Source organism: Geotrypetes seraphini, chromosome 2 (assembly GCF_902459505.1).
Source record: "Geotrypetes seraphini chromosome 2, aGeoSer1.1, whole genome shotgun sequence".
NCBI lineage: Eukaryota > Metazoa > Chordata > Amphibia > Gymnophiona > Dermophiidae > Geotrypetes > Geotrypetes seraphini.
This window is the reverse complement of record NC_047085.1, coordinates 158,551,399-158,565,062: the sequence shown is the minus strand read 5'-3', so window position 1 is coordinate 158,565,062 and position 13,664 is coordinate 158,551,399. Positions and strand designations below refer to the sequence as shown.

General features: G+C 45.9%; 1 protein-coding gene across 2 annotated transcripts in view; it reads right to left on the bottom strand.

Moving 5' to 3' along the window:
• SEH1L (SEH1 like nucleoporin) overlaps positions 1–13,664 on the bottom strand; it is a 60,182-nt gene that overhangs the window by 32,314 nt on the left and 14,204 nt on the right. For both annotated transcript variants that reach the window (XM_033934130.1, XM_033934131.1), the window contains exons 5-6: positions 5,016–5,114; positions 2,002–2,142 (exon numbers count right to left, since the gene is read on the bottom strand). In XM_033934130.1, coding sequence (XP_033790021.1) covers positions 2,002–2,142; positions 5,016–5,114 — 240 coding nt within the window. The remainder of the gene's footprint in view (positions 1–2,001; positions 2,143–5,015; positions 5,115–13,664) is intronic.

The window sequence follows — 13,664 nt, the reverse complement described above, 5'->3', positions numbered from 1 at the left end:
TAATTCCAAAATTTTAAAAAACTACTCTTTTATACTGAAGAAATTTAAGTTAAGACAACTGAATTTACCGCTATTTTATTTACAAGTTTGATCTTCCTTCCGACCCTAATTCCACAAATCGTCAAGTTATATCTTCACCACCTAACGTCTAACAATAGATAATGCGTAATTTTTAATTCATCGAATAGCCGTGTTTACACTTTTGTCACGCCCCAGCGCTAATTTGTAGAAACTGAGTTTTGTCGGCTCCCGCTCTCTAGTGATAGTATGCAAAAAACGTGTTTACTCGTTTCCCGCCAACAATAAGTTAAGTACTTCTCTGATGTAAGAATAAAGCCCAGTGCATGGTTGTATTTCTACTAGTGTGAAGTTCAGCTGAGCTATTATACAACCTGACATTCACATTATTGTAATCTGGATTATGTACATTACAAAAAGTGTTTTCATTTTATTTTAGATATAATGTGTTTAACAAGTTTATCTGAGTGTAAACAAGTGTAATGATGTAGGTGCAGGTGAGTGCTATGGACTGATGTGTGTTCAGGTGTCCTGTCTGCACTCTCCATATATGCTCCAATCCAGGGCTGAAATTTAACATCATTTTGCACACCACCTAATTAATACTAGGAAGTTAGTTAAGTGGCCCCCCCTGGTCCTGGAGCCTCCCACTGCCCTGTCTTCAGCAGAAGATCAGCAAACAAAGATAAAGGCAGCAGCGCCTGCTCAACTTCCTCTGTCTGCTAAAAAAGCTTAGAAGAACTTGGAGGAACAGCTTTTTGGATTCAACTGTAAGTGTTCATGTTTATTTTAAAACTGCATGGCTGCTTGTGTGTACAGAGGAGTTGGAGTCGTGGATACCAGAAACTGAGGAGTCGGAGTCGAAGGATTTATCTACCAACTCCACAGCCCTGACAGCAACGATGAGCAGGATGGGCGGCAGGACAGGAAGGGCCCCTGTGGAGGCTCAGAAGACGACCCCAGCAGGCACAACAAAGGAACCTGCCGGCACGGAGGTGGAGACATGAAGACACCAGCCGGCACGTTGAAGGGAACTACTGGCACCAAAGAGGAGACTGTCAACATGAAGCTAAGCCAGCCTCAGTCCTCGAACAGGAAACAATGCAACACTGCACTCCCACAAAAACAGTAGGAAGGGCCTCAGTACAAGTAAGGCCACTCAACCGTTAAACAGTTAATGGTTGAAATCCAAAACCTTCTTTGACGAGACAGATTTACAACCAAAAATAAAATAAAAACTAAGAAAAACTGACGAACTAAAGATAATAAAGAAAAAACATAAAAATGGATATAAGAAAACAACTTAAAATATACACAAAAAATAATTAAAGGGGGCACTATAGCCCAATGTCCTATACAGATAAGCCATCTTGAAAAAACAAATTTCTAAGTCCCGCTATGAGATGATCTGTTTTGGTCTTGATCCGAGAATGTTCAAGAGTGTCTTAGAGGAACAGGGGTGGGGTAGATTAGATGGGGTAGGGAATTTGGAAAAAAGGGGGAATAGAGAATTGTGCCTTCCTGCACATCTTTTACCTAGATTGATTCTGGATATAGGATTTGATATCTGCTGATGTAATGTGTGCTTTCTAGTTGCTTTTAAGGCTGTCAATGTTGGCAATTATGTACTGCTTTTATGGTACTTGTTCTATTTGTCAATAAACAGATATTATTTAAAAAAAAAAAAAGCAGGAGCACATTTTTTCTAAGTTTTTAAAGTTTTCTAAAAATGAATTAGTGAAAAACATATTTTTTATTTTATTTTATTTTTTTTTTTTATTGAGCAAAATGTAAAAACAGTACACAAAATGCAGGTAATCAAAGCAAACAAATACAGAATATAAAATCCATAATACAGGGACAAGCAAAAGGAACCAAGGAATGAGCAAGATAAGAAAAACAAGTCTTTTTGTAATTTTTCCAGGAATAAAACCAGATAGTACATGATTTGTACTTTTTATCATTCTTTTGACAAAAACTCACCTTAAGGGCTTAAGAGTGAAAATTCGGACATCTTTGGTTGCTACTGCGAGAATATGGAAAGATCTTCCCAGGTTTGGTGCAAATGCAATATCATGCACAGGATCAGTAACTGTTATCAATGTTTCTGCTTTTGCATATTTCCTTAACAGTAACAGAAGGAAACAGATTAGCTCCTGATGCTTTTTAAGTCATGATTCACCCAACACCCAGAAAACAATATCCAGCCATACACACATACTCATTCACTAGTCCAAAATCTAAATGTGTGATTTTTAAAAGTTTATAGACTTTACTAAAATACTGAGTTTGATACTCTAGAATCTAAAGGATTTATGTAGTGAACTTCAGAATTAATCGAATAAATCCTTCCCTCTTCCCCAAAGCATGACTTCTGGCTTGGTAGCTCGATGCCTGTACATTTAAAATGAGAGCAGCCAGGAGGTGTTATAGGGGAATATGTGTGTGTGAGGGGGCACAGAAGCTGCATGAATATTCAGCACTTCTGAATGAATTACCCAATTAAAGTAGGGCTGCACATTTAGTGGATTAACATGTTAAAATTATTAACATGAGTTAACAGTTTAACACGTTAATCGCATTTCCACACCCCCTTCCCCCTGGCAGCCCTCTGAAATTGCATGGAAACCCCCAACCCATCAAGAGTCCAGCACCTTTTCCTTCATCTCACCTCCAGCTTTTAAAATCACGTTGGCTGCAACAGCGCTAACGTGCTGCCCAGGCCAACCCAAAGCCTTTTCTCAGAAGGTCCCAGCATAAACAGGAAGTTGCATCAGAGGGGCAAGACTTGGCTGAGGAAAGGCTCCAGGATGGCCAGGGTAGCAAGTTGGTGCTGCTGCTGTTGCAGCCAACGTGACTTTGAAAGTTGGAAGTGAAAGGCGGGGAGGAAAAGGTGCTGGACTCATGAGGGGGAGGGAATGGAGGAGAAAGAGGTGCTCGACTGAGGGGGGAGCAGAGGCTGAAGATGAAGTATTGACTGTGAGGGATGCAGGGAAGATAAATGATTCTGTTAGTTTAGTAACTGAAATGTGTCAGTTTTGAGAACTTACATCTGCTGGACTGAGGGGAAGCAGAGAGGGAGAGGCGCTAGACTGAGGGGATGCAGGGAGGAAGAGGGGCTGAGCCTGTTGGGGGGCAGGGATAAAGGTGGGGCTAGAGAAAGGCGAATATACCAACTAAGAGTTGGGGGGGAGTAAGCATGCAAGCTAGAGAGAGAGAGCTGCTGGTCTGTGAGATATGCAGGGAAGATAAATTATTTTATTAGTTTAGCAATATGTCAGTTTTGATAATGTGAGGAGTGCGTGCTATGCAATTAATCATGCGATTAAAATTTTTAATCAACATACAATCTTAATTTAAAGTAAAACCACTAAAATGACCAAGCCGAAAATAACATATTTGAGAGCTTTTAAAAACTAGTAGTTATCTCTTGCTTTGAGTTTCCAGCTTATCAGGAACCAGCCTCCACTGGGCTACAGCACCAATAGCAGTGCTTCCCAAACCTGTTCTGGGGACCCCACAGCCAGCTGGGTTTTCAGGCTATCCACAACCAATGTGCACAAAATCAATTTAAATACTCTTGCGTTTTCAGTGCACACAAACTGATTTCATGCATATTTGTTGTGAATGTCCTGAACACCTGACTGGCTGTAAGGTCCTCAGGACAGATTTTGGAAACCATGATCAAGAGCCTTCATTCACAAACATCAAGGGTATTTTCTCCTTTTTCACCCTCCCCTCTGTCCCACTCCATCTAACCTACTTGTTGCAATAACAACCCTTAGCCAGAGACTAAGGTTCCTTCTGTAACACCGCATATATACACTGTATCAAATCACTGGTGTCACTATTATGGCTAGGAATCATGATCCTAGGGCCTGCAAATGCTTCCTCCGCAGCAAAGGCTTCTAGAAAGCCAGAGTCAGAATCTGAACCAACATCTGCTACAAGGCAGTGCACGGGTATATATTCTTTATGGTTTGCAGATAACAGGTACAATTATTATTATTTTGGTTTGAAACATTTTTATTGAGAAGCAAACAAACAAACACACACAGCAAAAGCAGCCAGACAATATCCAGATACAAGGCAGAGAAGAATACAATACTCTACCCAATTCCCAGAACATATCTATAAGGGCCACAAAAAGAAACGACCAATGGGGACAGGGGAATAACTCCTCCCAAGCAAAGGATACAGCAATAGCCCAACCATGCCCCTTGCACAAACAACATCAAAGTAGGGGAATGGGAAGAAAAAGAAGAAAAACGTCTGTGTGTTCACCACAATTATTAAACGTATATCTTCCCTCAAATGACAGCAGCATATCGTATACTGTAGAACAGTGGTCTCAAACTCAAACCCTTTGCAGGGCCACATTTTGGATTTGTAGGTCCTTGGAGGGCCTCGGAAAAAAATAGTTAATGTCTTATTAAAGAAATAACAATTTTGCATGAGGTAAAACTTTTTATCGTTTATAAATCTTTCCTTTTGGCTAAGTCTTAATAATAATATTGTAATTTATAGCTAAAGAGACATATAATCAAAAAACTGTTTTATTTTACTTTTGTGATTATGATAAACATATTGAGGGCCTCAAAATAGTACCTGGCGGGCCACATGTTGGCCCCCGGTCCGCGAGTTTGAGACCACTGCTGTAAAAGTATCCTATTTAGAGATAAAGATATTTAAATTAGCAATGCTAAGGAAACCAACAGTGTAGCAATCATTAGCTAGAACCCTATCAGACTTTATATTTTAATCCCGAGGAGAGAAATTCTACAGAGAATCAACAATTTACTATTCCAAGGCATTCTTCTTAACAGCAACTGCAGGGTACAACACCTAGTCATCCTTCCAGGGCACTCCATGATGCTTGTATCTAATTAAAAAGATTTTTTGGCTCAAAAAAGAACAGCTACAGAATAGACTATAACACAGGAACTACAGCCCTGGATAGCAAAAATGTGTCAGGCTTGTTTCACTTTATAACCTACCTGGTATTTTCATTGTATTCATATATCTGAACTTTGCCCATTATATTTGAGCTGCTATCATCACTTCCTACAGCTATCATTGGAGAATGAGCTCGGGAGCTGAAATTAAGAAAAAAAAACCCAGTACAGTTAATAACATAGCTATAATTGCTGAAAAGTCATTAAACTATGTAAAATCAAAGGCAACTTTGCAAAGTTTAATAAAGAAATATGACATCAGAATATACACATTGTTTATTTTTTCAGTTCATTTTCTGAGGGGGAAAATTTTATAAAGTTTTTTTCCTCATATATAAAGCTTGTTCTACGTGCACAAGGTTTGTACTTTATGAAGGCATCTTTATAAAAAAGGCATCTAGAAACAGCCCCTGTAAAGTCCAAATGCTGATGCACACATTTTTAACACCTGCTCCTCAGTTGTTGTGAATGTACTTTTCAAGTGGATTTTACTGTGTATGTATATTTCAACTTCATCCCTACCTATGGATCTCTTAAAAGTAGGTACATTTCTCCCTCAGTATTCGCGGGGGATAGGGGTAGAGCTGGACCGCAAATTGAGAAAAACCGTGAATATCTTCTCGTCCGGCTCTGACCCACCCCCGCCTCCCTCCCGCCTTCCCCTCGGCATCACGGCCTTAACTGATTGTCTAGCAGGCTTTTAGGGCAGGAGCACTCTTCTTACGCTCCTGCCCTGTGCAGATCGCCAATAGGAAATGACTGCCGTGAGTTCCTGTACTCTCTCGAGACTACGACGGGAGCTAGACCACCAGGTAAGGCCGGGATGCCGGAAGGAAGGCTGGAGAGAGGCAGGAACGTGTAAACCCCCCCCACAAAAAAAAAAAATAAAAAATTGCAAATATATGAAACCGCAAGTGTGGAAACCGCGAATGGGGAGGGAGAAGTGTATAATGTTTGTCAGTGCGTTTGATTGTTTGTAGCATTGTTTGTAATTTGTTTTTAATGTACGTTCTTATTATACTTTGCTTTTATATTATGTAAAACCGCTTTGAATTTTAATAAGGCGGTATATCAAATTTTTAAATAAACCTGAAACCTGATATACTTTCCATGCATAGTCTTTTCACATTAAATTTCATAAAAGTCAATCACTTACAACTTCACACCTTAAGATCATTTACCAACATTTCAAGGCTTTAGAGAACCATCATATGTAAAGGACAAATCAATCTACTTTTATCATATGGTTTGGCATATACAGTGGTGCCTCACACAACGAACTTAATCCGTTCCAGGAGCAAGTTTGTTATGTGAAACGTTCATTGTGTGAAACGCGTTTTCCCATAAGAATACATGTAAAACAAAATAATTCGTTCTGCAGCCCTGTTTTCCCATAAGAATACATATAAAAGAAAATAATTCGTTCTGCAGCCCTGTTTTCCCATAAGAATACATATAAAAGAAAATAATTCGTTCTGCAGCCCTACATTTCCCTCCCTCCACCTCACCTTATATGCAGAGTTTGCCAGCTTTCTTTTTCACCCAGCCGCACGCTTTCAAAAAGCTGTGCACGCGCAGCTGCTGAAGTTGATCAATGTTCTCTTCTCCTGCAACTTCCGGTTTCCGGTTGCGTCAGAGGAGAAGATTGAACAACAGAGCATGCGCGCATGTGCTGCTCTTTGAAAGTGTGTGGCTGGCCGAAAAAGAAAGCCGGAAAACTCGGCATCTAAGGTAAGGTGGAGGGAGATGATGGAACACTGCATTCAGACAGGAGGGTGCTGCTGTTCCCGGCTTCGGCGAGAGTAGTTCCGCCCCCCCCCCCCCGGGCCCCTCGGGCGACTTCGTTGTGTGAAACGAAGTTCGTTATAGGGAGCAAGACAAAAAGTTCGTTATGCGCAGCGTTCGCTGTACGAGGCGTCCGTTATGCGAGGCACCACTGTACATTGTAACATAGTAAATGACAGCAGATAAAGACTAGAAAGCACAGTTACTTACCGTAACAGGTGTTATCCAGGGACAGCAGGCAGATATTCTTAACGCATGGGTGACTTCACCGACGGAGCCCCGGTACGGACACTTTTAACTAGAAAGTTCTAGTTGGCCGCACCGCGCATGCGCGAGTGCCTTCCCGCCCGACGGAGGAGAGCGTGGTCCCCAGTTAAGATAAGCCAGCTAAGAAGCCAACCCGGGGAGGTGGGTGGGTCGTAAGAATATCTGCCTGCTGTCCCTGGATAACACCTGTTACGGTAAGTAACTGTGCTTTATCCCAGGACAAGCAGGCAGCATATTCTTAACGCATGGGTGACCTCCAAGCTAACAGAGAGGGAGGAGGGATGGTTGGCCATTAGGAAAATAAATTTTGTAACACAGATTGGCCGAAGTGTCCATCCCGTCTGGAGAAGGCATCCAGACAATAGTGAGTAGTGAACGTGTGAACTGAGGACTAAGTGGCAGCCTTGCAGATTTCCTCGATGGGCGTGGAACGGAGGAAAGCCACAGAAGCAGCCATAGCTGTGACCCTGTGGGCCGTGACAGCACCTTCCAGTGAGAGACCGACCCGAGCAGAACAGAATGCAATGCAGGCAGCAAGCCAGTTAGAAAGCGTCCGTTTAGAGACAGGGCGCCCCAGACGGTTAGGGTCAAAGGACAAAAAGAGCTGAGGTGAAGAGCGGTGAGCCCTGGTACGGTCAAGGTAGTATGCAAGGGCCCGCTTACAGTCTAGCGTGTGTAACGCCTGTTCCCCAGGATGAGCATGGGGTTTAGGGAAAAAGACAGGCAATACAATGGACTGGTTGAGGTGGAAGTCCGAGACCACCTTGGGAAGGAATTTAGGGTGGGTACGCAGAACCACCTTGTCATGGTGAAAAACAGTAAAGGGTGTGTCGGCAACCAGTGCGTGTAGTTCACTAACCCTCCTGGCAGAGGTGATGGCTATGAGGAAAAGCACCTTCCACGTCAGAAATTTGAGTGAAGTAGTGGCAAGAGACTCAAAAGGAGGTTTCATGAGGGTGTATAAAACCACATTCAGATCCCAGACGACTGGAGGAGGCTTCAGAGGTGGTTTGACATTGAAGAGGCCTCTCATGAACCGGGAAACCAGTGGATGAGCCATGAGAGGTTTTCCGAGGATAGGCTTATGAAACGCAGTGATGGCACTGAGGTGGACTCTGATTGAGGTAGACTTGAGGCCAGCGTCGGAAAGAGAGAGCAAATAGTCCAGTACAGTTTCCACCGCCATCGAGGTGGGATCGTGGTGATGCAGGAGACACCAAGAGGAGAACCTGGTCCACTTCTGATGGTAACATTGGAGGGTGGCCGGTTTCCTAGAGGCATCCATAATGCGACGGACAGGCTGAGACAGATTCTCTGGAGAGGTCAGCCCGAGAGAAACCAAGCTGTCAGGTGGAGCGAGGACAGATTGGGATGTAGTAGAGACTGATGCTGCTGCATAAGTAGAGTAGGAAACACAGGAAGAGGAATGGGCTCCCTGGAGCTCAGCTGGAGCAGGAGGGAGAACCAGTGTTGGCGAGGCCACCGAGGAGCGATGAGAATCATGGTGGCTCTGTCCCTGCGGAGTTTGAATAGCGACCGCAACATCAGAGGCAGTGGAGGAAAGGCATAGAGGAACCGATCTGACCAGTCGAGCAGGAATGCATCCGGGGTCAGACGATGAGGAGAGTAGAGTCTGGAGCAGAACTGGGGCAGCTGATGGTTGTGAGGAGCTGCAAAGAGGTCCACCGGAGGAGTGCCCCAGAGAGTAAAGATGGAGTGGAGTGTGGGAGGATCCAAGGTCCACTCGTGAGGTTGAAGGATGCGGCTGAGATTGTCGGCCAGGGAGTTCTGTTCGCCCTGGATATAGACGGCCTTGAGGAAGAGACTGCGGGCCGTGGCCCAGGTCCAGATGCGGATGGCCTCCTGACAGAGGAGGGGAGATCCGGTGCCGCCTTGTTTGTTTATGTAGTACATGGCGACTTGGTTGTCTGTGCACAGGAGAAGAACCTGAGGGTAGAGAAGGTGCTGGAAGGCCTTGAGAGCATAGAACATGGCTCTGAGTTCCAGGAAATTGATGTGATGTAGACGCTCCTGAGGGGTCCAGAGACCCTGGCTGCGAAGATCTCCCAGGTGAGCTCTCCACGCATAGGGGGAGGCATCCGTGGTGATGATCATGGAGTGAGGGGGCAGATGAAAGAGTAGACCCCTGGAAAGATTTGAGGAGTTCAACCACCAGTGAAGAGATTGCTGAAGAGACAATGTCACAGAGATGGGATGAGAAAGAGGATCCGTGGTCTGTGACCATTGGTTGGCCAGAGTCCATTGAGGTGTCCTGAGGTGGAGTCGTGCCAGAGGAAGCACATGGACCGTCGAGGCCATGTGGCCCAGGAGAACCATCATTTGCCGAGCAGGAATAGAGCGACAAAGGAGCACCTGACGGCAGAGATGGAGCAGGGTCCGTTGGCGGTCTGAGGGGAGAAACGCCCTCATCAGAGTGGTGTCGAGGACGGCTCCAATGAACTGAAGTCTCTGTGTGGGAAGCAGATGCGACTTGGGGTAGTTGATCTCGAACCCCAGGAGATGGAGGAAAGAGATGGTGTGTTGAGTGGCTTGTAGCACAAGCGGAGACATAGGAGCTTTCACCAACCAATCGTCCAAGTATGGGAACACCTGGAGGTTGTGAGACCTGAGGAAGGCCGCCGTCACAATAAGGCACTTGGTGAACACCCTGGGTGATGATGCGAGGCCAAAGGGTAGCACTTTGTACTGATAGTGGCGGTGCTGTACCTGAAATCGGAGGTAGCGACGTGAAGTCAGATGGATTGGAATGTGAGTGTAGGCCTCTTTGAGGTCTAGGGAACATAGCCAGTCGTGATGAGAGAGAAGAGGGTAAAGCGTGGCAAGGGAGAACATCCTGAACTTTTCCTTGACCAGACACTTGTTGAGGTTCCGGAGATCGAGGATGGGACGGAGGTCTCCTGTCTTCTTGGGAACCAGGAAGTAGCGGGAGTAGAATCCCTGACCCCTTTGGTCTGGGGGTACCTCTTCGATGGCATTGAGAAGAAGGAGGGATTGGACCTCCCTCAGGAGGAGGGGGGATTGAGAGGAGTGAGAAACAGACTCTATGGGAGGATTGTCTGGTGGAAGAGTCTGGAAGTTGAGAGAGTAGCCGTGGCGAATGATGTTGAGGACCCACAGGTCTGATGTGATGACCTCCCAACGGTTGAGGAAGAGTTGAAGACATCCTCCTATCGGCTGAGGAAGAGGCAAGGATGGTGGGAGACTGGCTATGCCCTGGAGAAAAGAGTCAAAAGGGCTGAGATGGTTTTGACTGCGGGAGAGGCTTGGCAGGTTGGTGAGACTGTGAACGTGCCTGAGTTTGGTGCTGCTGACGAGGCCGGCGAGGCTGTTGTTGTTGAGGCGGGTTGAGAGGTCTGGCCGAGAACCTGCGTTGGTAGGAAGACTGCTGTTTGTAGGGGCGAGCAGGTGGAGTCTTCTTTTTAGGTTTGATCAGGGTATCCCACCTGGTCTCGTGTGCCGAGAGTTTCTGGGTAGTTGAGTCCAGGGACTCCCCAAAGAGCTCATCACCAAGACAAGGTGCGTTAGCCAGGCGGTCTTGGTGATTAATATCGAGGTCAGAAACTCTCAGCCAGGCCAAGCGCCTCATGGCAACAGCCATGGCAGATGCTCGAGAGGTCAGCTCAAAAGAGTCATAAATGGATCGCACCATAAATTTCCGGAGTTGGAGCAAACTGGAAATTTGTTGTTGAAAAACCGGGACCTTACGTTCAGGGATGTACTTTTGTAAGAAGGAGAGTTGTTGCACCAAATGCTTCATATAGAAGGAGAAGTGGAAGGTGTAATTATTAGTCCTGTTGGCAAGCATGGAATTCTGATAAAGGCGCTTGCCAAATTTATCCATCGTTCTGCCCTCTCTGCCAGGAGGGGTGGAGGCATAAACACTGGAGCCCTGGGTTTTCTTTAAGGTGGACTCCACTAGAAGGGATTCATGGGGTAGTTGCGGTTTGTCGAACCCCAGGATAGGAATGACCCTGTATAAACTATCCAGTTTTCGAGGGGCACCCGGTACCGTGAGAGGGTTTTCCCAATTTTTGTAAAAAGTTTCCCGTAAGATGTCGTGGACGGGTAACTTTAAAAATTATTTGGGGGGTTGTTCGAAGTCCAGGGCGTCAAGGAAAGCCTGGGACTTCTTAGAGTCGGACTCCAAAGGGATAGACAGAGCCGCCGACATTTCCCTTAGAAATTTTGTGAATGAGGACTGTTCAGGTTTTGAACTGGTATCGACCATCGAGGGTTCCTCGTCCGTTGATGAAGCCTCATCATCGGTACCGGGTGGGGATTCTTCCCATAAGTCCGGGTCCCTGACGTCGGTGTGCGCAGGACGGGACGATGGTGCGGACGGCTCAGTGTGGCGAGTCTTAGAGAGAGATTTGCCAGAGCGCATCGAGACGGTACCGGGGGAGGAAGACCGGTGCCGGTCCTGGTCTCAGGGGGACTGGTGTCGGTCTCGATGTCGGGGAGGGTCGGCATCAGAGCGTGGTTGCACTGGAGGATGAAGTGGTTCAGCCGCGAGTACCGGCATGGAGGTGTTCAACGGTACCGATGGTGTCGACACCGGTGGTATGGTGCGAGGCTCGGGCCGGTCCGGTACCGGAAGGAGTGGGGCCAATATTGCTGGCAACAAGTGCTGGAGTTGTTGTTGTAGTTGCTCCTGCAATTGGCTTTGGAGTATGGCCGCAATGCGGTCGTCCAGAGGAGGCACCGGTACCGCTTTTTTCTTTTTCGGTACCATAGGTGCCGCTCCATGCCCCGGCGATGAGGAGGCCGATGACGAGGCACTCACCGAAATCGGGGCGGAGCGTTTGCGGGGTCGGCGTGATGCCGGGAGGACCGGCGTCGCCGGTGTGGCAGGAGGGCGCTCAAGGGAAGTGGAAGGCTTCTTAGCCGGCTTACCTGGTGCCAGCGACCCCGAGGAAGGATCAGGCGGCGTCAAAGTAGTCGGTGCCGACTTTTGCGGTGCCGTTGACGGCGCGGCCGATTCCATGGCAGATCCGGAACCGAAAAGGATATTCTGTTGGATCTGTCTATTTTTTAATGTTCGTTTTTTAAGAGTAGCACAGCGGGTGCAGGTGTCAGCCCGATGCTCTGGACCCAGGCACTGTAGGCACCAATTGTGCGGGTCAGTGAGAGAGATCGGGCGTGCACACCGCTGGCACTTCTTAAAGCCCGGCTGAGGGGACATGAAGGGAAACACGGCCTCTGCAAAATCAAAACCGGAGGCCTGTATGGTGGCAACAGGCCCCGCCGGGGCCGGCCTGAAAAATAAAGAGAAAACAAAGTTTGTTTGTTTTTTTGCAAGTTAGAACGGAAAAGAAACCCGAAGGTAAAAGAACAAAAAGGAAGAAAATTTTGCGAGCGGGAAGGCAAAATCAGATATTTCAACAGCTGTTGAAAACACATGTGTCTTCTTCGCTCCGCGGAAACGAAGAAACTGGGGACCACGCTCTCCTCCGTCGGGCGGGAAGGCACTCGCGTATGCGCGGTGCGGCCAACTAGAACTTTCTAGTTAAAAGTGTCCGTACCGGGGCTCCGTCGGTGACGTCACCCATGCGTTAAGAATATGCTGCCTGCTTGTCCTGGGATAAAAATCTATTCAGTCTTCCCATTAGTTACAAATTCATGATTAAATTGTATTTTTTCTTTTGATATTCCTGAGCCACAGACTGCAAAGTTCACCCAGTACATAGACCATGGAAGTCTGCTCACTACCAGCCTCAGTTTTTCAATTTATATCATTCATTTTCTAATTTGAGATCCTCTGTATTTATCCCGTGCTTTTTTTTTTTTTTTAATTCTGTCACCATTTTCCTCGGGAGGGCATTCCAGGCATTAACACCCTCTCTGTGAAAAATAATTTCCTAACATTACTCCTAAGTCTACCTCCCTGCAACCTCAATTTATGCCCTCTAATTTTGTCATTTTCCCTTCACTGGAAAAGATTTGGTTCTATATTAATATCTGTCAAATTTTAAATGCCTGTATCATATCTCCACTGTCCCTCCTCTCCTCCAGAGTATACATATTCGGTCTTCCAGTCTCTTTTTTTGGCACAAACCCCCTACCATTTTCATCACCTTCCTCTAGACCACTTCGTCTTATATCCTTCACCAGATACAGCCTCCAAAACTGAACACAATACTTCAAGTGTGGTCTCATCAATAATCTATATAGGGGCATCAACACATCAACACCTCCCTTCTTCTGCTGGTTACTCCTTTTTCTATACAGCCTAGCATCCTTCCGGCAACAGTCATTGCCTTATCACAATAATAATAATAATAACTTTATTTTTTCTATACCGCCATAATCTTGCAACTTCTAGGCGGTTCACAGTGAAGAGGGCTGTACAATCAGCGAATTACAGGGTGAAAATTAGGTAAGAAGTCACTGATCAGTCAGTGATTACAGGGTACAAATGATTACAGAAATAATCTTAACAAGTTACATCGAAACGGCTGGAAAGTCAGCGATTTACAGAATATAGAAGGTGAGGAAGACATCGAGAAAAACGTTAGAGATGGTGCATAGTATCAGCATGACAAGTAAGGTCTTAAAAAAGGGGGAGTTGCCTGGCTAGGAAATAAATCTATTGAACAGGAGCGATCTTGATTTCTTTCC